This window comes from Hevea brasiliensis, chromosome 10 (assembly GCF_030052815.1).
Source record: "Hevea brasiliensis isolate MT/VB/25A 57/8 chromosome 10, ASM3005281v1, whole genome shotgun sequence".
Taxonomy (NCBI): Eukaryota; Viridiplantae; Streptophyta; class Magnoliopsida; order Malpighiales; family Euphorbiaceae; genus Hevea; species Hevea brasiliensis.
Window position 1 is genome coordinate 88993339 of NC_079502.1, and position 20974 is coordinate 89014312.

Below are 20974 nucleotides of genomic sequence, written 5' to 3' on the forward strand. Positions count from 1 at the left end.
ATTTTGAGAACTTCTTCCTTAAATTCACTGTAGTTTTTCAGCTCATGATCGCTTATTTCCTTATGGTAAGGACATCTCGGGCCAAACTAGCTACTTTCAAAGTTTGTTTCCCGTGGGCTTATACACCCTTCTTGTACTACCATCACAAAAATTTCATTGAAGTGTGGGGTCAATTGATCCATTTCTACAACCAACTCCTCATCCGAAAATTTCGCCATATTTACACCATTTCCCCTTTCCACATCATGGCTGGGTAATGAGTTTGTGGTCATGTTAGGTGCAAAACCATTTCCTTCAATATTTAACGACCCATTTCTTATTAAAGACTATTCCCTTCCTCGGAGTGCCCCATAATTATCTGTTGAGTGTCCAACAACCCTGCCATGATATTCACATCTGGCATTCACATCATACCACCTTGGATATGGTGACTGCACGGGGTCTAGTGAAATGGGCATGATATGATTGATACCCAACAAGTAGCGATAAATCTTGCTAAGTGGGAGAGGGAGGGGCAGGTCAAGATTTCTTGGTGGTCTTGGGCTAGGTTGGGGAATAGGTGGTCTAACAAATGGAGTGGGTTGGGCAAGTGGTCTCGAATGATAAGTAGTTTGGGGTGGATACTGTGGGCGGGGATGAGGATAATTTGGAAATGGTGGTGTAGTATTTGCCATTATTAGACTTTGGGTAGGAAAACATGGGTGGAAATTGTTTTGGTGAGGACAGGATGATTGAGCTTGTTTAGAGATGACGTGTAAATCCCCTTCTTTTCTTTTCCCGAAATTATCGGTCTTCTTCGCAGAACTTCCCCCTATCACTTCTTGCAACCTCCATAATATGAGGTTTGCCTCAATCCTTTCTCCTATCTGAATGATATCGGAAAAGATATTGGATGTATTTTCGATCATCAAATTGAAATACGAGGCCTTTAATATCTCGATGAATAAAGAACAGAGTTCATTGTCTGTCATTGGAGGATAAACCTCAACTATTTTTTCTCTCCATCTTTAGGCATATTCCTTAAAGCCTTCTCTTTCTTTTTGCACCAAATTTTAAAGATCTCTCCGTGTAGGAGCAACATTACATTTAAATTTGTATTGCTTAAGGAAAGCGTACGCTAAATCTTTCCAGGAGCGTAACTTACTCCTATCTAACTGCACACACCAGCGTAATGCAGCTCCTGAAAGGCTCTCATGGAAGAAATGCACCAAGAGTCTATCATCTTCTGTAAAGGCTGACATTTTGGCTATGTAAGTAGCTAAGTGGAAGTAGGGATCGAAATTACCGATACACTTCTCAAATTCTAGAATTTTGAATTTTGGGGGTACCACCACATCTGGCATCAGTCTTAAGGAAGACACATCGACTGGGCCATACATATTCAATCCTTCGATGGCTCTTAATCGTTCCACCAGAGCAGATAATTTCTCATTTTCCTTTTCCTTGTTTTCCACTATTCCTCCAATTAGAAGATTAGCCATTGGGTAAACTGAAGGGACTGGTATTAAGGGATGAAATTCTGTAAATGGGAGAGTTTAATGGTAAGAGATAGGCAATTCATTGACTGGGAAAGTTGGATTGATGGTAACTGCTGGGTCAGGGATGGGAGCTTGAAAGGTGAATGAAGTCGAAGCTTGATCATGAAATCTTTGGACATTAGAGTCATTTGTGGTTGTAGGTGGGGCGATGACTGGTAGATTTGGTTCTTGGGAGGGCCTGGCGGCTTCTTTGTTTTGGAACATGTCTCTCATCATTTTCATTATCTCTAAGACTTATTCTTTTAATTTTGAAACCTGTCCTTACAAATTCTATACTTGTTCTGGCTCTTCCATTATCTTTTTTGCTTGAGATCTCGTTAAGTAAACTCTTTTCGGTGCAACAGCTTGCTCAGTCGAGTTTGCCTTACTGGGAGCAATATTGGTTTTCTTTGGAGAAAATGTATCATTAATTTAGTTTACTTAGGATAATTTTATCGTAATTAATGTCCTAATTGGTTAAAGGATGCGGTAACAAATAATTGCCAAAATAGTGTCTACCAAGGGTAAATCGTGTCAACTTTATGATGGCATCGTTCGATAGTCCAATTGTGATGGACAGGGGCATATGCGTGTCTATGATACTTGTTCATATGGTGCATAAATCTTTTTCGCATAGCCCTAACAAGGATAAATCCTATGGCAGTCATGCTATTCATTCACAATTTCCAAAGACACAAAACATGATTCGACTAATCCACTAATTATTTATTTACTTGTCAAGCATATACAATATTTGGCTATTGTCTAGGCTCAGGGAGACTTTTTAAGATACAGTGACATTTCTTGAGGTAGTCATAGAGTCTCTCTTCTTGTTTTGCAGGATCAAATGTTTTCAAGGTGTATTTAGATTCAGGAAATAACTTTTGTTTTCCTTGTGCTACCACCCTTTCTAGTCCATTTACATTTTCTCGTAGTTCTTGATGGAGGGGGCTTGTCGCTCCTTTTCTTTCCTTTCCCTTGTACATTCCTTCAAATTATTGTTGATTAATTGTGCTTGCTCCTTAAGTTCAACCTTCTACTTCTTGTTCTCTTGTTTGTATTCAGCCACTAATATTTTGTGGTAACACAACTCTTCTTGTAGTTTGCTATTTTGTATCCCAGCCTCTTTTATCATGCTTTGGAGCAAAGTTTTCCCTATCTCCCATTGGGTTTTCTATTCTTCATACTTTGCCTCAATTGCCGTCATATCCTCTCTAAACCTTTTTACTTCCCTTTTCAAAATTTGCTGCTTACTTTGGGCTAACTGATCTGCAAACTGCTTTACGCATTCCTTAAATTGCTGATTCTCGAAGGCCAAACCTTAGAGAGGAATAGCTGACTTGGCAAGAGCTTCTTCTAGGCAAACTCTTTTGTGAGACATTCTATCTTTTGGTCCCGTTAGTTTGAGGACTTTGTACCCTTTGTCCCTCCTGTCTCTTTACATGGGATACCCCTCTGTCATGCTCGACCCTTTAAGTGGTCCCATCAAGATTACCTTTTCCCAAGATTTGCGTAGGATCTTCAGTTCACCTTCCTTACCAGATTCATAATAGAAATAAGCTTGGCGAAATTCTCCAGTACTGGGAACAAATTGAGTCAAACCAAATTGCCTCATTACCATGGATGGAAGATAGCTTGTACATCCAGTTAGCCCAACCAAAGGTACAAAATGATAATCCCATGTACTGAATAAGATGGATTGGCCAGTAGTCCATAACTTTCTTTAGCAATAGTTATGTCTATTAAAACTCAGAATCTGCTCTTGCCATTACCATTCATTTCTCTCGCTTATTGATAATCTCAACATCTTCTTAATGATTGGCTGATCTGAATACCAAGCTAATCCTTTGGTCTCTCCTGGCAGACATGGCTTAAGGTCCAAAGATATAATAATTGAATGCAACATTTGATGATTCCTTTCCCTTGTCATCGGCAATATGTTAAAGTTAAGAAGGTTTCGGCAAGGACGGCAAGGATTGGATTGATGTTATGCTTTTCTACTGCCCAAAACAATTCTACCACACTTTGGGTTATAACTTTCGAAGGTCTAGGGAATAAAATTAATCCATAAATGCCCAGAACTAATGTTTGCAATTCCATCTCCCATTTTTCATTCTTAATATGTTGGTCTAGATGTTTCTTAATGTAAGTCTAAGGCCACCCATGTGAATTGCCTTTAATAGTTTCCTTCGCTTTTGTTTCTTCTGCCGGAACTCCTATTATGTGCGCAGGCTGCTTTCATGTCTACCTATGATCGAGATGAAGATAAATGCGGTTTTGAGCCACATAAGGGATCTTCAATAGTGCCTAGTACTCCTCTATTATTGGTGTCGTATTTATGTCGTTAAAGGAGAAGACCCTATAACTAGGGTTCCAAGTAAACAATATGGCTTTTAGTGCAGGAACTTGTACTTTGACCTGTGTTAAAGTGGCGATTTTTCCATATTTTTCCTCAAACTCTGCTTGGGCATGGATGGGCAGTGATTTTCAACTATTCTGTAGACTGTCAAAATTGACCATTCTGATTTCAATCTTTTCAGGATTGAATGGGGGCAATGAGCAGACCTCTGCTTCTATATCCACTTTTCTCATTTATAAAGATTCTGAATCGTGAATCAATCTAGACCACTGTTGATCATTCTGTTCTTGTTTTGAAATTTCTTTAGTTGATTGACTCAAAGATGTCATTTAGAGTTTCCCTTGTTTACCCTCTACAAACACCTGATTTATGGTACCTCGAAGAAAACCAATCAGAAAAATAGATGCATAATTTAGGTAATTTTGAATTATACTGTTAGGGGCAATAATGTCTATACACCTGTCAAAGTAGGAAGGTGTTTAGACTATCCTGATGGTATGATTTAAAATTACCCTCATATTGTGAAACAAAAACAAAGAGATATAGACAGAGTAAAGTGAAATGAAGTATGTCCCTTTTGCCCTTAATTAGGGAAGTTTTAATACCAGGTAGGCGTAATCTAATCGGATGGTTCTACCCTTAAGGATGGATTACTATGGCTTTTAACTAATGTGACAGTTTAGCTCAAGGTCTAATTTTCTAAAGTTTAAAGGTCCCCAAATTCTCCCTACTATAAATAGTAGAGCCTTATTCCATCATTGTGATACTAACGGGAAAGATGCACGGGTATCACAATAAATGGAACAAGTTCCAATCTGAGCAGAAGCCTTCACAGATACTAACGGAGTGAAACCCACGGGTACCACTACATGACTCGCTCCTACTTCCCTAAGGGTAAGAAAACCTAGGTATGGGGCTAAAGTGTATGAAGACATTGTGTAAGTGTCTAGTGTGTGAAGGGACATATTTACCTCTTCCTTATTAAGGGGAATTTAAGCGATGTTCACTGTAACATATAACAAGTCAAATAATTAAAATAATCATAAGTCAAAAAGAATAGTGATAATCTAAATGTTATGGCTTTTGATTTCATAAGTTAAACCCCATAATTATCGATTTTAATTTACAAGAGCACAAGATTAAATCTACTTTTGAACCTCTAAACTGGGATTAATTTACTTTCCCAACAGAGTTGCCAAGCTATCGCGAGGGTTTTGTGGTCACCAGACGATTCTCATCGAAGAGGAAAAAGTGAAGAGTCACCACTTTAATTTTCAGGGAAATTAAAGGAAACCGTTTATAAAAATTTATGAAACCACTTCTAAAACAGAGATTCTAAGTTCGGAGTCCATGTACGTGTGGGGAATGTGTTAGGCACCCCACCTCATTCGTTAATGAGGGCAAGCAGATTTAATAATGTGCTCTTTATAATTTAAGATCGATAATTTTGGGGTTAGAATTATGATATTGGTCCCTGATATCAATAAAAGGAACGTTTGATATTTCACCATTTTGGGTTACCCAAGAAAACGAGTATGTAGGGTGACTCTATAATGAATTGATGTTGTGTTTGTTTAATTGGTTATGTATTTGTTAAGTTCCTCCCTCCTCAAATTAGGACTCTAATTCCGAAGAGGTGTTATTCGATCCCTAAAGATTCATAAAGACTGAGGAGGACTCTCGGCTCACTCATTATGTACCTCATCATTGGCATTCAAATAACTGAGGGTGCGGTGTGCACAATGGATATACAAGAACCAATATGGGTATAGATTTTCATTCCTTTTAATTAGGACTCTAATTCTAAAGCGTTGTGTTAATTAAAAACCTAGAGAATTCCCTTCATTAATAAGGACTCTCAGTCAATGAAGGAAGGTCTCATTATCGGTATAATTACCATTATAACCTCTATCCGTATCATTTCATGTAAAGTTATTTGATGTTTTACAACAACAGTATTTTATTTAACTAAGCCAATCTGAAGGAAGAACTCTTCCTCGAACCGATTGCTGAAACGTGCGATATATTTGTTTGTAATATTCGTAAAAATAAGTGTTGGGGTTATCAAGAAAAGGACTCTCTCTCGATCTCCCTAATTTTATGCCGAGCAGGTTTATAAAATTCCAGACTATGGGAATTCAAGGAAAGAACTCTCTCCCGATCTCCCAATTTAATACCAAATAAATTTTTAAAATGTACTTACGAAATTCCCATAACTTTTATATCACCCGAACTTTTATTCTCGAACTAAATAAAGATAAAAATAAAAGTAAAAATAAAATTCTTTGAGGTGATGCGAACATCACAATAGAAAGCCAAAGGTAATATTTATGAGATAAGTCAACTTAATACTATCCTATCCTGAAAGTTCGGTATGACATGGTGTCTTAAAAGTTCTTACATCATGAACACAAATTAGTTATATTCAGAGAATGATAAGTTAAAACCCTTACCTATGGAGAGTTGAAGTGATGGAAGGGCCAATACTGATGTCCCACAAAGCTGGAACTGCTAAAGCTGGGTGACAAAGTGACTTGAGCTACCGAAGATGATGAAAATAAGATCTTGATGATGAACTGAGATTGGACCTTCAAGATAGCGCGAAAGTACTGAGGATATGGATTGTTGTATTAGTAGCTATAGTGATAAGATTCTTTAGAAAACTTGTTTCTAAAGTCTCTAGAAACCTTAAGTTTTTAAGCAATAAGGCTACAGCAATAATTAAATTTAGAGATTTCTCCAAGGACTGCAATTTTTCCCTTTTTCCTTCCTCCTTTCTTTCCTCCCCCTTCTCTTCTACAGTATTGCATGCAAGTATTTATTAGAGATGGGTGCTCTAAATGGAGGGTCAGGATTTTAGCAAGAAGGGATGAAGAGTCTGGATTTAAAAGGACAGGATTCGACGTCTTGGAATTAAAGAGAATCAAAATTGAAGGTTGAGATTTATTTCAGAATTTTTGTCCTTCATTCTTTAGTCCAATGGTCAAGGGTCTTACCTTATAGAATAGATCCAAGGGTTAGGAATGAAAAGTGCCGAATTAGTTATTTACTTTTAATCTGAAGGTCTCAAATCCATCCTTACAAGTGTGATCAACGGTGTTGATTGAGACGTATAGGGATGCTTTAACCGCTTGAGATCCAATGGTGAGGAGTTAATCTTACAAATTAAGGGTCGTGATTAAAAGCGATTCGATTCCCTAAACCCTCCGATGTCTCTTGGTTATTTTTTGGTCTACCTGATCTCTTACTATGGTTGGCAAATTTGGGACCTCCTATCCCGATTTCTTAACCCAACTCCTTTCGTGTCCAATCTCTTCTCACTTCCTGACTTCCATCCTATCTTTTCTCCGTATCTAGTTTATATCTGTGAACCTTGAATAATGGCGAAGCATTTAATTCTCCACTTATCGATGAGCTGCTTCGAGTTCTACAAGAATTAAATACCCAGGCTTATATATATGAGGGAAGTAACCCTGTCATTTTCACATTCCACCTTTCCTTCTCTGGTAAATTTTCGATGTGCTTTCTTTCTGGACCTTATTTTCCTAGCAAAAATTCTCATCATGACAACCACCTTGATCTTTTTTCGATAGCCTTCTTTGCCCGTTGCCTGAAAATGAACAATACCAATGATTAGAGAACTATGAGAACGTCACCTGATGACGAAGTGGGAACCGGACTAATTAACCAATTAAGGTCCAAAATGACTACCGTGTCGATATCTGATCGAGTTTTCGATTCAAACCTTAGGCCAATCTCGGACAAGGGGACTACTAATTTCAATCTTGATGTCGGTGACCGCCTCTTGAAGTTCATTTGGCTCCTAACCATCTCAGGGGTCCCGATTGTAGCTCGATTCTGGTCGATGACATTGACGATGACACTGAGCTTCCTGTAGTGTTTACCATAGTTGACAAGAGCTACCTTCCCGATCTCCACATATCTCTTAAACGGCATATTGAGATCGGGAGGAGTCTGAAACATGGGAGCGAGATAGGTAGAGTGTAGAGTAAGGGACATTTGTAATTGCTGATCTGAAGAGATCGTCCAAATGATGTAATCTGACCTTTTGAAAATGAAATGGACTTTTATTTAAAGTTAACTTTTATTTACTTATTCTATTTTTATTTTATTTTATCTTTATTATTCGCATTGCATTAATCATTTTTCTGATATCTAATAACTGTGTCTGATCTAATCCCTAATCAAACCCAAATTCCACCGATCTCTTCCGTCCGAATCTCATTGCTATCCGCTCCATGGTCACTCTCCGCAATCATCCTTACTTATCCGATTTCCTCCCCATGCTTTTGAAATTTTCTCTTGATGTAAAATTGAAATGACTAGGTTTCTGCTAACTGATGCGTTACCTAACGCCTCGTGGGCATTTAATGCTCGAACAAGTATAAATAAGAGGGGAGGGGTAGGCATTCACACACTTATGCCAATTTTAATTTCTCTAAGCAACCCAACGTTCTCCCTTAGTTTCTGAATTTCCAAGCACCAATTTACACTCTGGTAAGGGTTTTAATCTTTTTTCGATCAAATTATCTTTATTCTTTGAAAATGAGCGGTACCGAAGGTTAAGGAGTTGCAAGCCCTCCTTCCATTCACATTTCATGAACCTCGGAAGAAGGTGATGTGACCGAGCTGAGTGGGTAATCTAAACCTACTATAGCCATTATTTAGATCTCTATTCAGCCAGCCAGGTCAAAACAAGCACAAGCTTCGGCCACAAGGAAAGAAAGTCTATTCATGGATGAACTACCATTGGTCCTCGGGGAAGCCGAACTCTAATCCATTAGCTAAGAATATAATCTCCTGATTGATTCTTTTGAGCTTAGCAGATGCCATGGAAATCTTTAAGCCAATCATTTCTTTGACGAAACTGATCTGATCATGGTGTATGAAGAATAATTAAAAGCCGAGCTTTGGTTTCCCTTAGATGAATTTTATAGAGACATTCTGAATTTCCACTGAGTCAGTGTAGCTCAAGTGCATCTGAATTCTTGGCGGACTATGGTGGCTTTCCGAGGTCTTTACCGAGCTAAGGGACTTGAACCCACAGTGAAGGTTTTTACTGAACTACACAGGCTTGCTCGGTGAAAAGATGATGAATATTGGTTTTTCCAAGCAAAGCCAAACTGCAGGCTCTTCACCAATCTCCCTTCCTCACTAAAAAACTGGAAACATCAGTTTTTCATACTTAGGAGTAAAGATCCCAATGGTTTCGAAGGCGTTCCTCGTAGCTGAAATTATTTGGTCCCCAAAGCACCAAAGAAGATCACTCTGAATGATGTCGAGGATGCCATGGTAAAGGAATTGAAGAACCAGGAAATCACTCACAAATATTCGTGTTTGGACATGATTATGGTTGAACTAAAATGGTAGATGATGCGAGTGATCACCCACGAAAACTACAAATTGCAACTCTCTGACCTCGGCCTTGGGACCGGTAAAACCTGGACCTTAGGTCTTCTAGTCTTAGTGAAGTCACTAACTTATTTTATGTGCAGGAATGACAGGGGGCAAAATCACAAAAGAGAGTCATAAGCGGAAAAGGGAGCTCGCCCGAAAAGTGTTGGAGATGAAAGAAGTAGTTGCTGCTGCTCAAGCTCAGAGACAGGCTTTGGTGGAAGTGCAGAGCTCTCAATTTCGACCTCAAGAATGGCCGGCCTCGGAAGTAGAGGTTGTCACCTCGGAACCTCCTATTCGACCTACTGAGCCTCCTCCTCCACCCATGGTCTCTTCAGATGCAGAGGGCGGTTCTTCTGGACTAGTCCTCCCGATCGCTCGATCGCTTTCCCTGGGTGCTCAAGTTCTACTTCAATCACTGGAGAGGAATCGCTTGGTTCAGGAAAATCCTGATATAGCTAAAGTCTTGGGAGATTCAATCTGTTTTCCAGAAGATCGGATTCAGATGGCCCATGATAACATCGAAGATCTTCTAACTCAGATAATGAGTTTGGGCTTGGAGGTGGTCACGAACCAGCAAGTGATAAGAGAGAAGGCCTATCTCTTAAGGAGGGAGATCATCAAGGCAGTCTAGGATGCAGCAGCTATAAAGACCCAACTCTTTGCTGCTAATGATCGACTCGCTGACTTAGAAGGCCAGGTGAGGTCTTATGAGGAAAGAATGGCTCAGCTGGAGAGGAAGCTTGAAGACGCTCGGGCCTACCTGGCTGTCGATCTGGCTTAATTCTCTAAAGAGATAAAGGATAAGAAGGATGAAGCCTTGGTGAAGGAAGTTGTTGCCCAGAAGAAGATTTCACCTGGTTGGAGAAGCTCGCCTCTGGTGTTGAGGCCAAGAGTGAAGAGGAAGAAGAGAGAGAGGAAGGAGAGAATATTAAAAATGTACCTAAAGAGTAGGCTAGGGAAGACTCTCCTACTGAATGACTTTGTATTTTCTTCTTTTGAAATGAATTAAGTTTTTCCTTTGATCAATTCTTGATGAGATCAGAAAGTATCAAACCAAGTTTGCATGAGTACTGAACTCCTAAGCGATTGAATAAAATCAAACATAGAACTTGAGATCGATTATTAATCATTCTAAGGCCACTTAAAGAGATCGGAAGAACATTACTCGCGAACATGAGACCGGAAGACCTTATGACCGAATATTGATTGAAACTTTGAAACATTCGAAGAATGAATTGTAAAATTATAAAGATTTTTTAAAAAATGACTTGAGATCAGGTCTTAGTGAAAATAACTTATTAGGGTCGGGACAATTATTTAGAGATTTGATAAAATATTAACTTGGTTAAGAAATGCTTGAACAATTTGAGCGAGAAGCTTGATCGTGAAATTAGCTACAATTTGGGATTTTGAACACAGAGAGATTGGAAAACAATAAAATGTAAAATTAGGTGTTCCGAAGATCCGACACCAATCTAAACAGGTTGAGTAGAGACGGAGAGATCAAAGAAAATTTGATTTGAAAGAACATGAGGTCGAACAAACTTGGAATTTATTATTTGTCTAGGAGGCAACTTAGATTATCACCATTTCAAAGAAAATGACCTGTGGTCAAGTAACTGGTTGAGATCGGATAAAACACTAAAATGGGAGATCGACTAAATTACAACCCTTACTAAAAATTGTATATTAATTACATGAGTTATGCATTTGTAGGTCGACCAAAATATGGTGTCTACAATAATGAAAAATTTGACAGATAAACTAAATAGTTTAATAAAAATAAAATACAGTGACTAAATAGTATTTTTTAAAATACAAGGATCAAATAGTTAGTTTCGTTAAAATACATAGACTAAATAGTAATTTGTCCTTCGCAATAACATCCAAACTTTTAAATTTTGGACCACAAATCTAAACTTTTGAGAATTATAGCCAAAACTCAAAATTGATTCAAAGAAATTTAAATGTTGTATATTAAACTTACAATAACGATAATCAAATGCCCTAAATTTTAAATTTCTTTTACCTCTATATATATATTAAGCGAGTTGATTTTATTCATTTGATTGATGTAGTCACAATTTTTAAAATAATCGATCAACTTAATTATTAAAGTGCAAAATCTTTTTAGTGTGGTTAGTTATCATAATTGTGTGTTTAAGCTTTTGGTTACCATAATTATAAGCTTAGAGGCATTTGGTTATCACAGTAATAAGTTTGGTTGATAAAATTTAATTTTCCCTAAATCAATTTTAGGCATAGGCTATAATTGCACCTAATATCAAAGGGTGGATTGCAAAATAACAAAAAAGTTTAGTATTTTTTTTACCCAATTACCCTTATTATAATAATTAAAGAAATAATTGTAATGATGCGAATTAATTAAATTATAGTGGAATAAATTATACTTTTTATATAATTATATATTTTAATTATACTTTTAATTTATAGTCATATTATTTATAATTTAATAATTTTATGATTATTGGACAGCGCATGTGGGAAATATAAGGCTTTTTATGTTTTGATAAAATGGTCATAATTTTGTAAAAAGGCATGTGTCTTCTCTTTTCATGTGTGTATTCTTGACCAATTAAAAAAATAATATTATGATTATTTATGATTATATATAATTAATATAATTATTTTTATTTTTTTAAAATGTTATATGTAATGTTTTAACAAATCACTTATAATATTTAACTTTTATAATTGACATTTTATACAATTTATTCATATGTAACTTAATTAGTCATAATAAATTGCACTTTTTACTTATATAATAACTCTTAAATTTTTATTAAACTTATTCATTTAATTTATAAATAAGTACTTAATTTGTAGGGTTTGTTTGCCTGCCAGCAAGCTCTTCCAGGCCCACGAAGTTGAGTAGCCCTTAAGAAACCGGTAAAAGGAAGGCCGCTTGAGAGACCATAACCTAAGGAAGGGTTAGAATCAGAGGTTTAACCGAGTTTAATCAAACGAAACCATAAAAATTAATCAAAACGCCAAACTTCTCTATCATTTACACAAATTTAAAATATATTTTCAATTGTAGACTTTGGTGAGTACGTCTTCAGCAAGCTCCACAGTGACTCCACAAGCTCTTCTCGATGATTTCTTTCACGGCACTTGTTCAAAAGCTAAAAAGAGAGGTTTGAGTTTTCAATGAACAAGAGACAGGGAAATTAAAGATTGGACCGTGATGGTTGCCGGTGATTGGAAGAAAAAAAATGGATTTTTGTTAAATCTTGACCGGATGGTAATAGATATAGTGGTTTTTAACCTGGGTGGTTGGGATTGAATCATTGAATACTTTTCTGATAAATGTTGAGTATTGTAGCAAATTTAATGAAAGCTTTATCATTTGAATTTTTGAAAACTTGGAGAAAATTAAAATTTGAGTGCTTATAATTGAAAGATTGCTTGTATATGAAAGTGTAAAGATTGTGCTTGAAAAGTAAAGATTGTTTGGTGGGTGTCGAATCTATCAGAAATTAAATTAACTGAAATTACTAATTATGAAATATTTTCTGTAGCAAGTGGTAAATCCAGGTCGAACCCTAGAGACTGAATTATTAAATTTCATGCACTTGTATAATGGAAAACAGAAGAAACAAAGAATGGGGGGGGGGGTGGGGGGGGGTTTGTAACACAAAATCAGAAGAACTCAGAAATTCAAGAACTAAATATGAAAATCTCAATTTAAACAAACTTCAGTCCAAGGTAATTCGCATTCCAATGCATTGATTTGATCATAGACAAAAGAAATACAATTATCTCTTATTGAATACTTAACGTAGATTTACCAAACAGTGAGGTAAACCCCTGACTTCTCTAAACTCATCAATTCAAGCCCAGCACTCTTATTGACTCTAATTATTAACTGAGTTGGTATTAAGCAATCCTCACCAAATTAATAACTACTTTAAGAAAAGGAAGTAGTTAAGTTGAAGAATAATTTATGAAGTATAAATCATTTAATCCACCTTATTGTTTCCTTAGGTTATTATAAAAAACTGGGATCATAATCAGTAAAACCTAATTGCTACTCATGTTCAATCTTAACAACAATTACGGATTATGAAGATGAACTAGCAATTGATCTCATCAAACAATCAACTAATAGGCCTTTTTAGCAAATCATTCAATAGATCAAAGACAAATAAATCAGAAAATAATAGATATTCAAAAAGACATAAATTAAATTAAGAACCTAGTCTCACAAATCAAGTAAAAGAACTTGAATCTCTTGAACTGAATTAAAAACTTAGCCACTCATGGCTTACAGAAAAAAATAAAGGAAAAATAAAGAAGAATTCTAAAAGATGAATGGAGAGGCTGCTGAATGATTTTGGAGGCGTCTGAATCATCTCTGAGTCGACCGCTATCTCTTCTATTTATAATAAATGGTCTAGGGTTAGGTTTTTTAGAGTCTGTCAAAAACTGCAACTGGAGCAAAATCAGAAATCTGACTGTCGACAGATACACGGCCCAGGGCCGTGTAACTTACTAGAGCTGAGTGGGTCTATCTCGCATTGGCACAGAAAGTTACACGGGTCTCCAGGATTTACACGAGTCAAATTACACGGCCTGTGTACTTCGTTTCTTCCTAGATTCTCTGGATTCCTTCTGGCAGAATGTTACACGGGTCTCTGGTTGTGCTTACACGACCCGTGTACTTTGTATCAACAATGCTTCTCAATCCTTCGCCCTTTACAAGCTTTCTTTCACACTATATTGCTTCGGAACTTCACCAAAATCCTAAAAAATATAGCAAAGTCAAATTTCTCCATTTAACACAATTATTTCAACAACTCTCTAAACATATGCCTAATAGATAACTATACTTAACCAACTGAATTAAACATAAAAACACATTAAAAATACTAAATGTGATGGGAGTAAAATTAATAAATTATACACTTATCAAATTCCCCCACACTTATTCCATGCTTGTCCTCAAGCATGACTTAAACTCTCAATCAACTCCACTTAGAAGTTCCTTAACTTCACCGTATCACAACATTCTCTAACAAAAGATTAAAAATTTGAAAGAAGAGGTAAGTAAGGTAATAACCATCACAACAAATTCCATCAATACCATACCAATATGTCAACAATTTTCCAACATAAAACAATAGGCTTGAAATCAATTAAGCTCACACAATTAAAGTTCCATAAAATTTTAAGTCAATACATACCAAAATACAAGGCTAATTTATCAAGGCACAACAATTATAGCTCTTTGCAAATTTTAGGGGAGGTAGAAATGCCATTTTTATATATATATTTGAAATTGGTACTTCTCTCTTGTCACATTTTTTTTTCTTTTTCTTTTTTCAACCGTCACCTTCAGAAAAGTACCTTGCTCATATCCTAGCTAGCTTTTGGCCTGAGAATCGACATGGGGTTCATGAAGACCCCTGGTTAGTTTGCTTAACTAAAATAGCTGAGCAATTTCTAAGTTCAACCTTTTATTTCCCCTAATTTATGCATATTATAAAGTGCCCTGATAGATTAACAAAGTTCTGAAATATGCATGACACTAGTTTAAAGCACACATAACTAATCATTTCACCATTAAATCAAGCCTAAATGATTTATGCAGGAAAAAAAATGCTCTATGGTATGGAGAAGAGGGAAAATCCATCATTAAAGTTACTATTACCTTGCCTAAAATCTCAAAAATTCAATCTAAAATAGAAAAGTCATTTCAAGGATAAAGCACTTCTCTCTTAGAGTTAATATAAAATCATGAATCAATCTTATAAGAACAAATTTATTTATTTAATTTTTTTTTAAAGCAACAAATTTCTCCTCCCCCACACTTAAAACTTACATTGTCCTCAATGTAAAGCCCAAATGCAAAAGAAAAGAAAACCAAAAAAAATGCTAGAAAATAAAATAAAATAAGGGAAAGAAAATAAATCTGATTGTGGCTGACAAGCCACCCATGGGTTACCTCCCAAGTAGCACCTTTGTTTAATGTCGTTAGCTCAACATGGCAAAGCTCCTTAATCCTCATAAATTGGGTTACTCAATTTGAGCTCCTCCACTATATGCTCCTAAAACCCTTCATAAAATGGCTTGAGTCTATGATCGTTAACTTTGAACACCTTATTAGTTCCTAAACTTTGAATTTCAACTGCACCATAAGGAAACACATTAGTAACAACAAAGGGTCTAATCCAACGAGAACGCAACTTAACAGGCATCAGCTTTAGTATAGAATTATACAATAAAATTTTTTGTCCAACCACAAACTGCTTCCTTAGAATTAGTTTGTCATGGAATGCCTTGGTCTTTTCTTTATAGATCTTAGAGTTCTCATAAGCTTCAAGTTGAATTTCCTCTAATTCTTGTAATTGCAATTTTCTTTCCACACCAGCAGTATCCAAATCCAAATTACATTGTCTAATAGCCCAATAAGCCTTATGTTCTAGCTCAACAGGAAGGTGACACAACTTACCAAATATCAATCTGAAGGGGGACATACCTATGGGTGTCTTATAAGCAGTCCTATACACCCACAATGCATCATCAAGTCTAAGGCTCCAATCTTTTCTATTTGGCTTCACTATTTTTTCCAAAATAGACTTGATCTCTCTTTTAGACACCTCTGCTTGCCCACTTGTTTGAGGATGATAAGCTGTAGATACTCTATGGAAAACACCATATCTCCTCAACAATGCCTCAACAGTTCTATTACAAAAATGTGTGCCCAGGTCACTGATTATAGCTTTAGAAACTCCAAACCTGCTAAAAATGTTTGACTTGTTAAAACCTAAAACAGCTTTAGAATCATCAATCCTGGTGGCTTTGGCTTCCACCCATTTTGAAACATAATCAACAGCAAGTAATATATAAACAAAGCCAAAAGAGGAAGGAAATGGACCCATAAAATCAATACCCCATACATCAAAAATCTCATAAAACAAGTATTGGATTCTGAATCATCTCATTCCTATGGGTTAAACTTCCTGTTCTTTGACATTGTTCACAATTTTTACAAATCAAATATGAATCACGAAATATAGTGGGCTAGTAAAAACCACAATCTAATATTTTTCTACTTGTCCTCTTATGTCCAAAATGATCTCCACATGCATAGGCATGACAAAAAGTAAGAATAGATTGAATCTCATTATCAGGAACACATCTCTTAATAATTTGATCTGAACAAAATTTTCATAAATACGGGTCATCCCACACATAATACTTAGCTTCACTTTTCAATTTCTCTTTCTTGGCTCTACTCAAATAAAAAGGTACAACCTTAGTAACCAAATAATTCACCAAATCAGCATACCAAGGGATCATACCTTGCAATTTAAATAATTGCTCATCAGGAAAAAATTCCTGCAAAGGAAGTGGATCTTCTTGTGTCACTAACTTGCTCAAATGATCTGCTACCAGGTTCTCAGCTCCTTTCTTATCCTTGATTTAAAGATCAAATTCTTGCAGCAGAAGGATCCATCAAATCAACCTTGGTTTTGCTTCCTTCTTTGCCAAGAGATATTTCAACGCTGCATGATCAGAGAAGATAATTATTTAAGAACCAAGCAAATATGACCAAAATTTATCTAAAGCACAAACTATAGCCAAAAACTCTTTTTCGGTCGTAGAATAATTGCGCTGAGCTGAATTGAGTGTTTTAGATGCATAATATATCACATGAAAGAGCTTCCCAACACGCTGCCCTAAAACTGCTCCCACTGCATAATTACTCGCATCACACATAATTTCAAACGGTATTGTCCAATCAGGAGCCTGGATAATAGGGGGTGATGTCAATGCAGATTTTAATTTGTCAAAAGCCTCCTTGCACTCTTCACTGAACTCAAAAGGAACATCTTTTTGCAAAAGTCTAGACAAAGGCAATGCTATTTTAGAGAAATCCTTAATGAACCAGCGATAGAAACCTATATGACCAAGAAAAGAGCATACTTCCCTCACAGTTATAAGGTAGGGTAAGTTTACAATTAGATCAATTTTAGATTTATCCACCTCAATACCCCTATTAGAGACAACATGACCCAAAACAATCCCCTGTTCCACCATAAAATGACACTTCTTATAAATTCAGAACAAGATTTTTCTCAATGCATCTCTCAAGAACAAAAGTCAAATGATGTAAACATGCATAAAATGAATCACCATACACAGTAAAATCATCCATGAATACCTCAAAGCAAGTATCAATGTAATCTAAAAATATGCTCATCATGCATCTCTAAAATGTGGCAAGTGCATTACAAAGCCCAAAGGGCATCCTTCTAAAAGCAAAAGTTCCAAAAGGGCAAGTGAAGGTAGTCTTCTCTTGATCCTCCGGTGCAATCACAATTTGATTATATCCAGAAAAGCCATCGAGAAAACAGAAATAGGACTTACCTGCTAACCGCTCAAGCATCTGATCAATGAATGGTAGTGGGAAGTGGTCCTTCCTTATTGTTGAATTCAGCTTGCGGTAGTCTATGCACATTCGCTATCCACTCTGAATCCTTGTTGGAACAAGTTCATTATCTTCATTTGCTACCAAAGTGACTCCTGATTTTTTTTGGCACTACTTGGACTGGACTTACCCATTTGCTGTCTGAAATTGGGTAAATAACTCCTATATCCAGTAGCTTTAAAATCTCCTTCTTTACAACCTCCATCATCTGTGGGTTTAATCTCCTTTGAGCTTCTCTATTTGGTTTAGCCTCATCCTCCAGTAAAATCCTGTGCATGCACACTGATGGACTTATACCTTTGATGTCAGCTATTGTCCATCCAATTGCTTCCTTGTGTACTCTCAGAACCCTGATCAATCTGTCTTCTTGAATCTGTGTTAAATTACTTGAGATGATAACTAGAAGTGTCTCATTATTTCCCAAGTAAACATACTTCAAATGCTTAGGTAAAGGCTTGAGTTCAAGAACTGGTGCCTGCACCACAGAAGGTAATAATTTTGTGTGAGATACAGGTAAATCGATCTTTGGTACTCCATACCTTTTTTAAACAGGAGGTAATGACTGCAATGCCATTACTGCCTCTTGAACCTCTACACTTAATGGTTGATTAGTACTGATTTCTTGAATTCCTTGACTAATCACCACTTCTAACTCATCCTCCATGCTTAACTCAAAAATATCCTGCACAATTATGTCAACAACATCAATAGAAAAAACAGAATGATCATCAGCAGGATACTTCATGGCATCAAAGATATTAAATTTGACAGTCTCTCCATCAAACTCTATAGTTAAGGTACCATCATCCACATCAATTTTTTTCTTGGCAGTCTTTAGGAAAGGTCTTTCAAACAAAATCAAAGCTGACTTTGATGTGGGAACACTATCCTCTATATCCAGAATGTAAAATCTACAGGAAAAATCTATTCTCCAACCTACACCAAAACATCCTCAATTACTCCCAATGGGTAAGCATTAGAACAGTCAGCTAACTGAATAATGACACTGGTTTCTTTCAAAGGACTCAAATTCAAAGTTTGAAAAACTGTATTTGACATAACATTAATAGATGCTCCTAAATCTGCCATTGCACGTTCAAATTTAGAATCACCTATTCTGCAGGGAATAGAAAATGAACCTAGATCCTTACACTTAGGAGGTAATTTTTGCTGAATTAATGCCGACACATTTTCCCCCACACTGATCTTCTCATTATTCCTCAGCTTGCGCTTTGTAGTGCATAGTTCCTTAAGGAATTTAGCATACTTGGGAATTTGTTTGATTGCATCAAGTAAAGGTATATCGACCTCTACCTTCCTGAAAGTCTCCAAAATTTCTTTCTCTTGTTCTTCTTTCTTATTTTTAGCCAACAAGCAGGGGAATGGAGGAAGAACAGAATTATTAACCTTATTCAGTTTGGGTTCAGTATTTACCTCAACTTCAGACTCTTTTTCTCCTTGCTTCTTTTTTTTTTATCCACTCATGTGGAGTTTGATTATCAACTTCTTTCCCATTCTGCAACAGTATTGCACTCACATTTTCTCTGGGGTTCATGATTGTTTGTGATGGAAGCTTTCCAGAACCTTGAGCTTCCAGCTTACTCACAGATGAGGCTAACTGACCAATCTGCCTCTCTATATTTTGAATGCTATTTCTGGTTTCCTGTTGAAACAGTTGGGTATTGTTAGCCAAGGCCTTGACAATTTCATCAAGTGACATACCTTGATTTGAGGGAGGCGGAGGTGGAGGTGGTTGTGGTTGATTCACTTGTGGTCTTTGTTGTTAGTATCGGTTTTGCACCGGTTGATTCCCATAACTCAAATTGGGATGATCTTGCCATCCTGGATTATAGGTATTTGAATAGGGATCATACCTGCATTGTGGCTGTCCATAATGTCCTACTGCATTAGCATGTTGCATTGATTCATCCTCTTTTAATGCAAGACACATGTCAGTAGCATGACCCAAACCCGAACAAATTCCACATACCTTAACAGTTTACATGTTCCCTATAGCCGACTGCCTCACTAAAGAAGTTAAATCAGAAATTTGTTTCTCAAGGTTAGATGTACTTACCTCATTAACCTTCATAGGTGTGTGATCCATTCTCATTCCAAACTGCTGAGAATTTGCTACCATGTTAACAATCAGCCTCCTTGCCTCATCTAGTGTTTTGTCAACCAAAGCTCCTCCACTAGCAGCATCTATCATACTGCGGTCCATTAGTAGAAGTCCCTCATAGAAATATTGAATCAAAAGCTATTCACTTATTTGATGATGGGGATAGCTTGCACACAGCTTCTTAAATCGTTCCCAATACTCATACAAGCTCTCTCCATTGTACTGGCGGATTCCACAAATTTCTTTTCTTATGTTGACAGCATGAGAAGCAGGAAAATACTTCTCTAGAAATATCTGCTTCATCCCATTCCATGAGTTGATAGATCCAGAAGGAAGGTAATACAACCAATCCTTAGCTGTGCCCTCCAGTGAGAAAAGGAAAGCTCGAAGCTTGATTTGATCCTCTGAAACTCCTTGAGGTTTCATGCTGGAACACACAATGTGAAATTCTTTTAAATGCTTATGTGGATCCTCACCTGCAAGACCATGAAACTTAGGCAACAAATGAATTAGTCCATATTTCAACTCAAAAGCAACATTTAAAGCAGGGTATTGAATACACAAAGGCTGTTGGTTTAGATCAGGAGTAGCTAACTCTTTCAAAGTCCTAGCAGCCATGGTTTTGTTTTCAGAATTTGACTCTAAATCCGAATTCGAATCCGAACTTAGCTCCTTTGGAGATTGGACTTCTTCAGATGCACTCAGAATCAACCTACCTTGCTTAGCCAATTTTCTCAACTGCTTAGCTATTTTTTCTACTTCTGGATCAAAGATCAACTCACCAGATTGAGAAGTTCTTGTCATAAACAAAAGAAATCAAAGTAAAAATAGAAAAATGCCTCAAAACCCTAGAAAACAATTAAATTTGGCCTCAAGGGGGTGGGGCCAAGGAATCCCACGGATTGATTGGTCTTGATCAGAGCGTCGTTACCTTCAAAATAGGTATGGGCCGCCCTCCTAATTCAACCAAAATTCTTAATGAATAGTAACACCGTAATTTTTTTCTAAAAACCTGAAAATAACAACACTTCACAAACAAAATTAATAACAAAATACCCTAACACTAAAAACATGAAATCCAATGAATTTCAGTCCTCGGC

General features: G+C 36.6%; 1 protein-coding gene and 1 non-coding gene across 2 annotated transcripts; one reads left to right on the plus strand and one right to left on the minus strand.

Annotated features, from left to right (window-relative positions):
- Nucleotides 1-2691: 2691 nt before the first annotated feature.
- On the minus strand, nucleotides 2692-7860 carry LOC131169399 (60S ribosomal protein L14-2-like). Its single transcript, XM_058128620.1, has 4 exons — nucleotides 7705-7860; nucleotides 7413-7486; nucleotides 3013-3097; nucleotides 2692-2817 (listed from the first exon to the last, which is right to left on the minus strand). Exons 1-4 carry the CDS (start codon nucleotides 7858-7860, stop codon nucleotides 2692-2694), a joined length of 441 nt encoding a protein of 146 aa, XP_057984603.1.
- A 12162-nt stretch (nucleotides 7861-20022) lies between these two features.
- LOC131170081 (small nucleolar RNA R71) lies at nucleotides 20023-20129 on the plus strand. The gene has a single exon (XR_009141023.1). It is a non-coding gene; the product is annotated as a small nucleolar RNA R71 (small nucleolar RNA).
- The last annotated feature ends 845 nt before the right edge of the window (nucleotides 20130-20974 follow it).

Bases quoted from the DNA above. Each gene is read 5' to 3' on its own strand.
- LOC131169399 (XM_058128620.1), bottom strand. From the start codon at position 7,860: ATGTTTCAGACTCCTCCCGATCTCAATATGCCGTTTAAGAGATATGTG. The intron at 7,487-7,704 runs GTTAGGAGCCAA...GTTCATTTTCAG, and splicing joins CAATCGGGACCCCTGAGATG to GCAACGGGCAAAGAAGGCTA. The intron at 2,818-3,012 runs GTAATCTTGATG...TTCGAGAATCAG, and splicing joins TACGCAAATCTTGGGAAAAG to CAATTTAAGGAATGCGTAAA.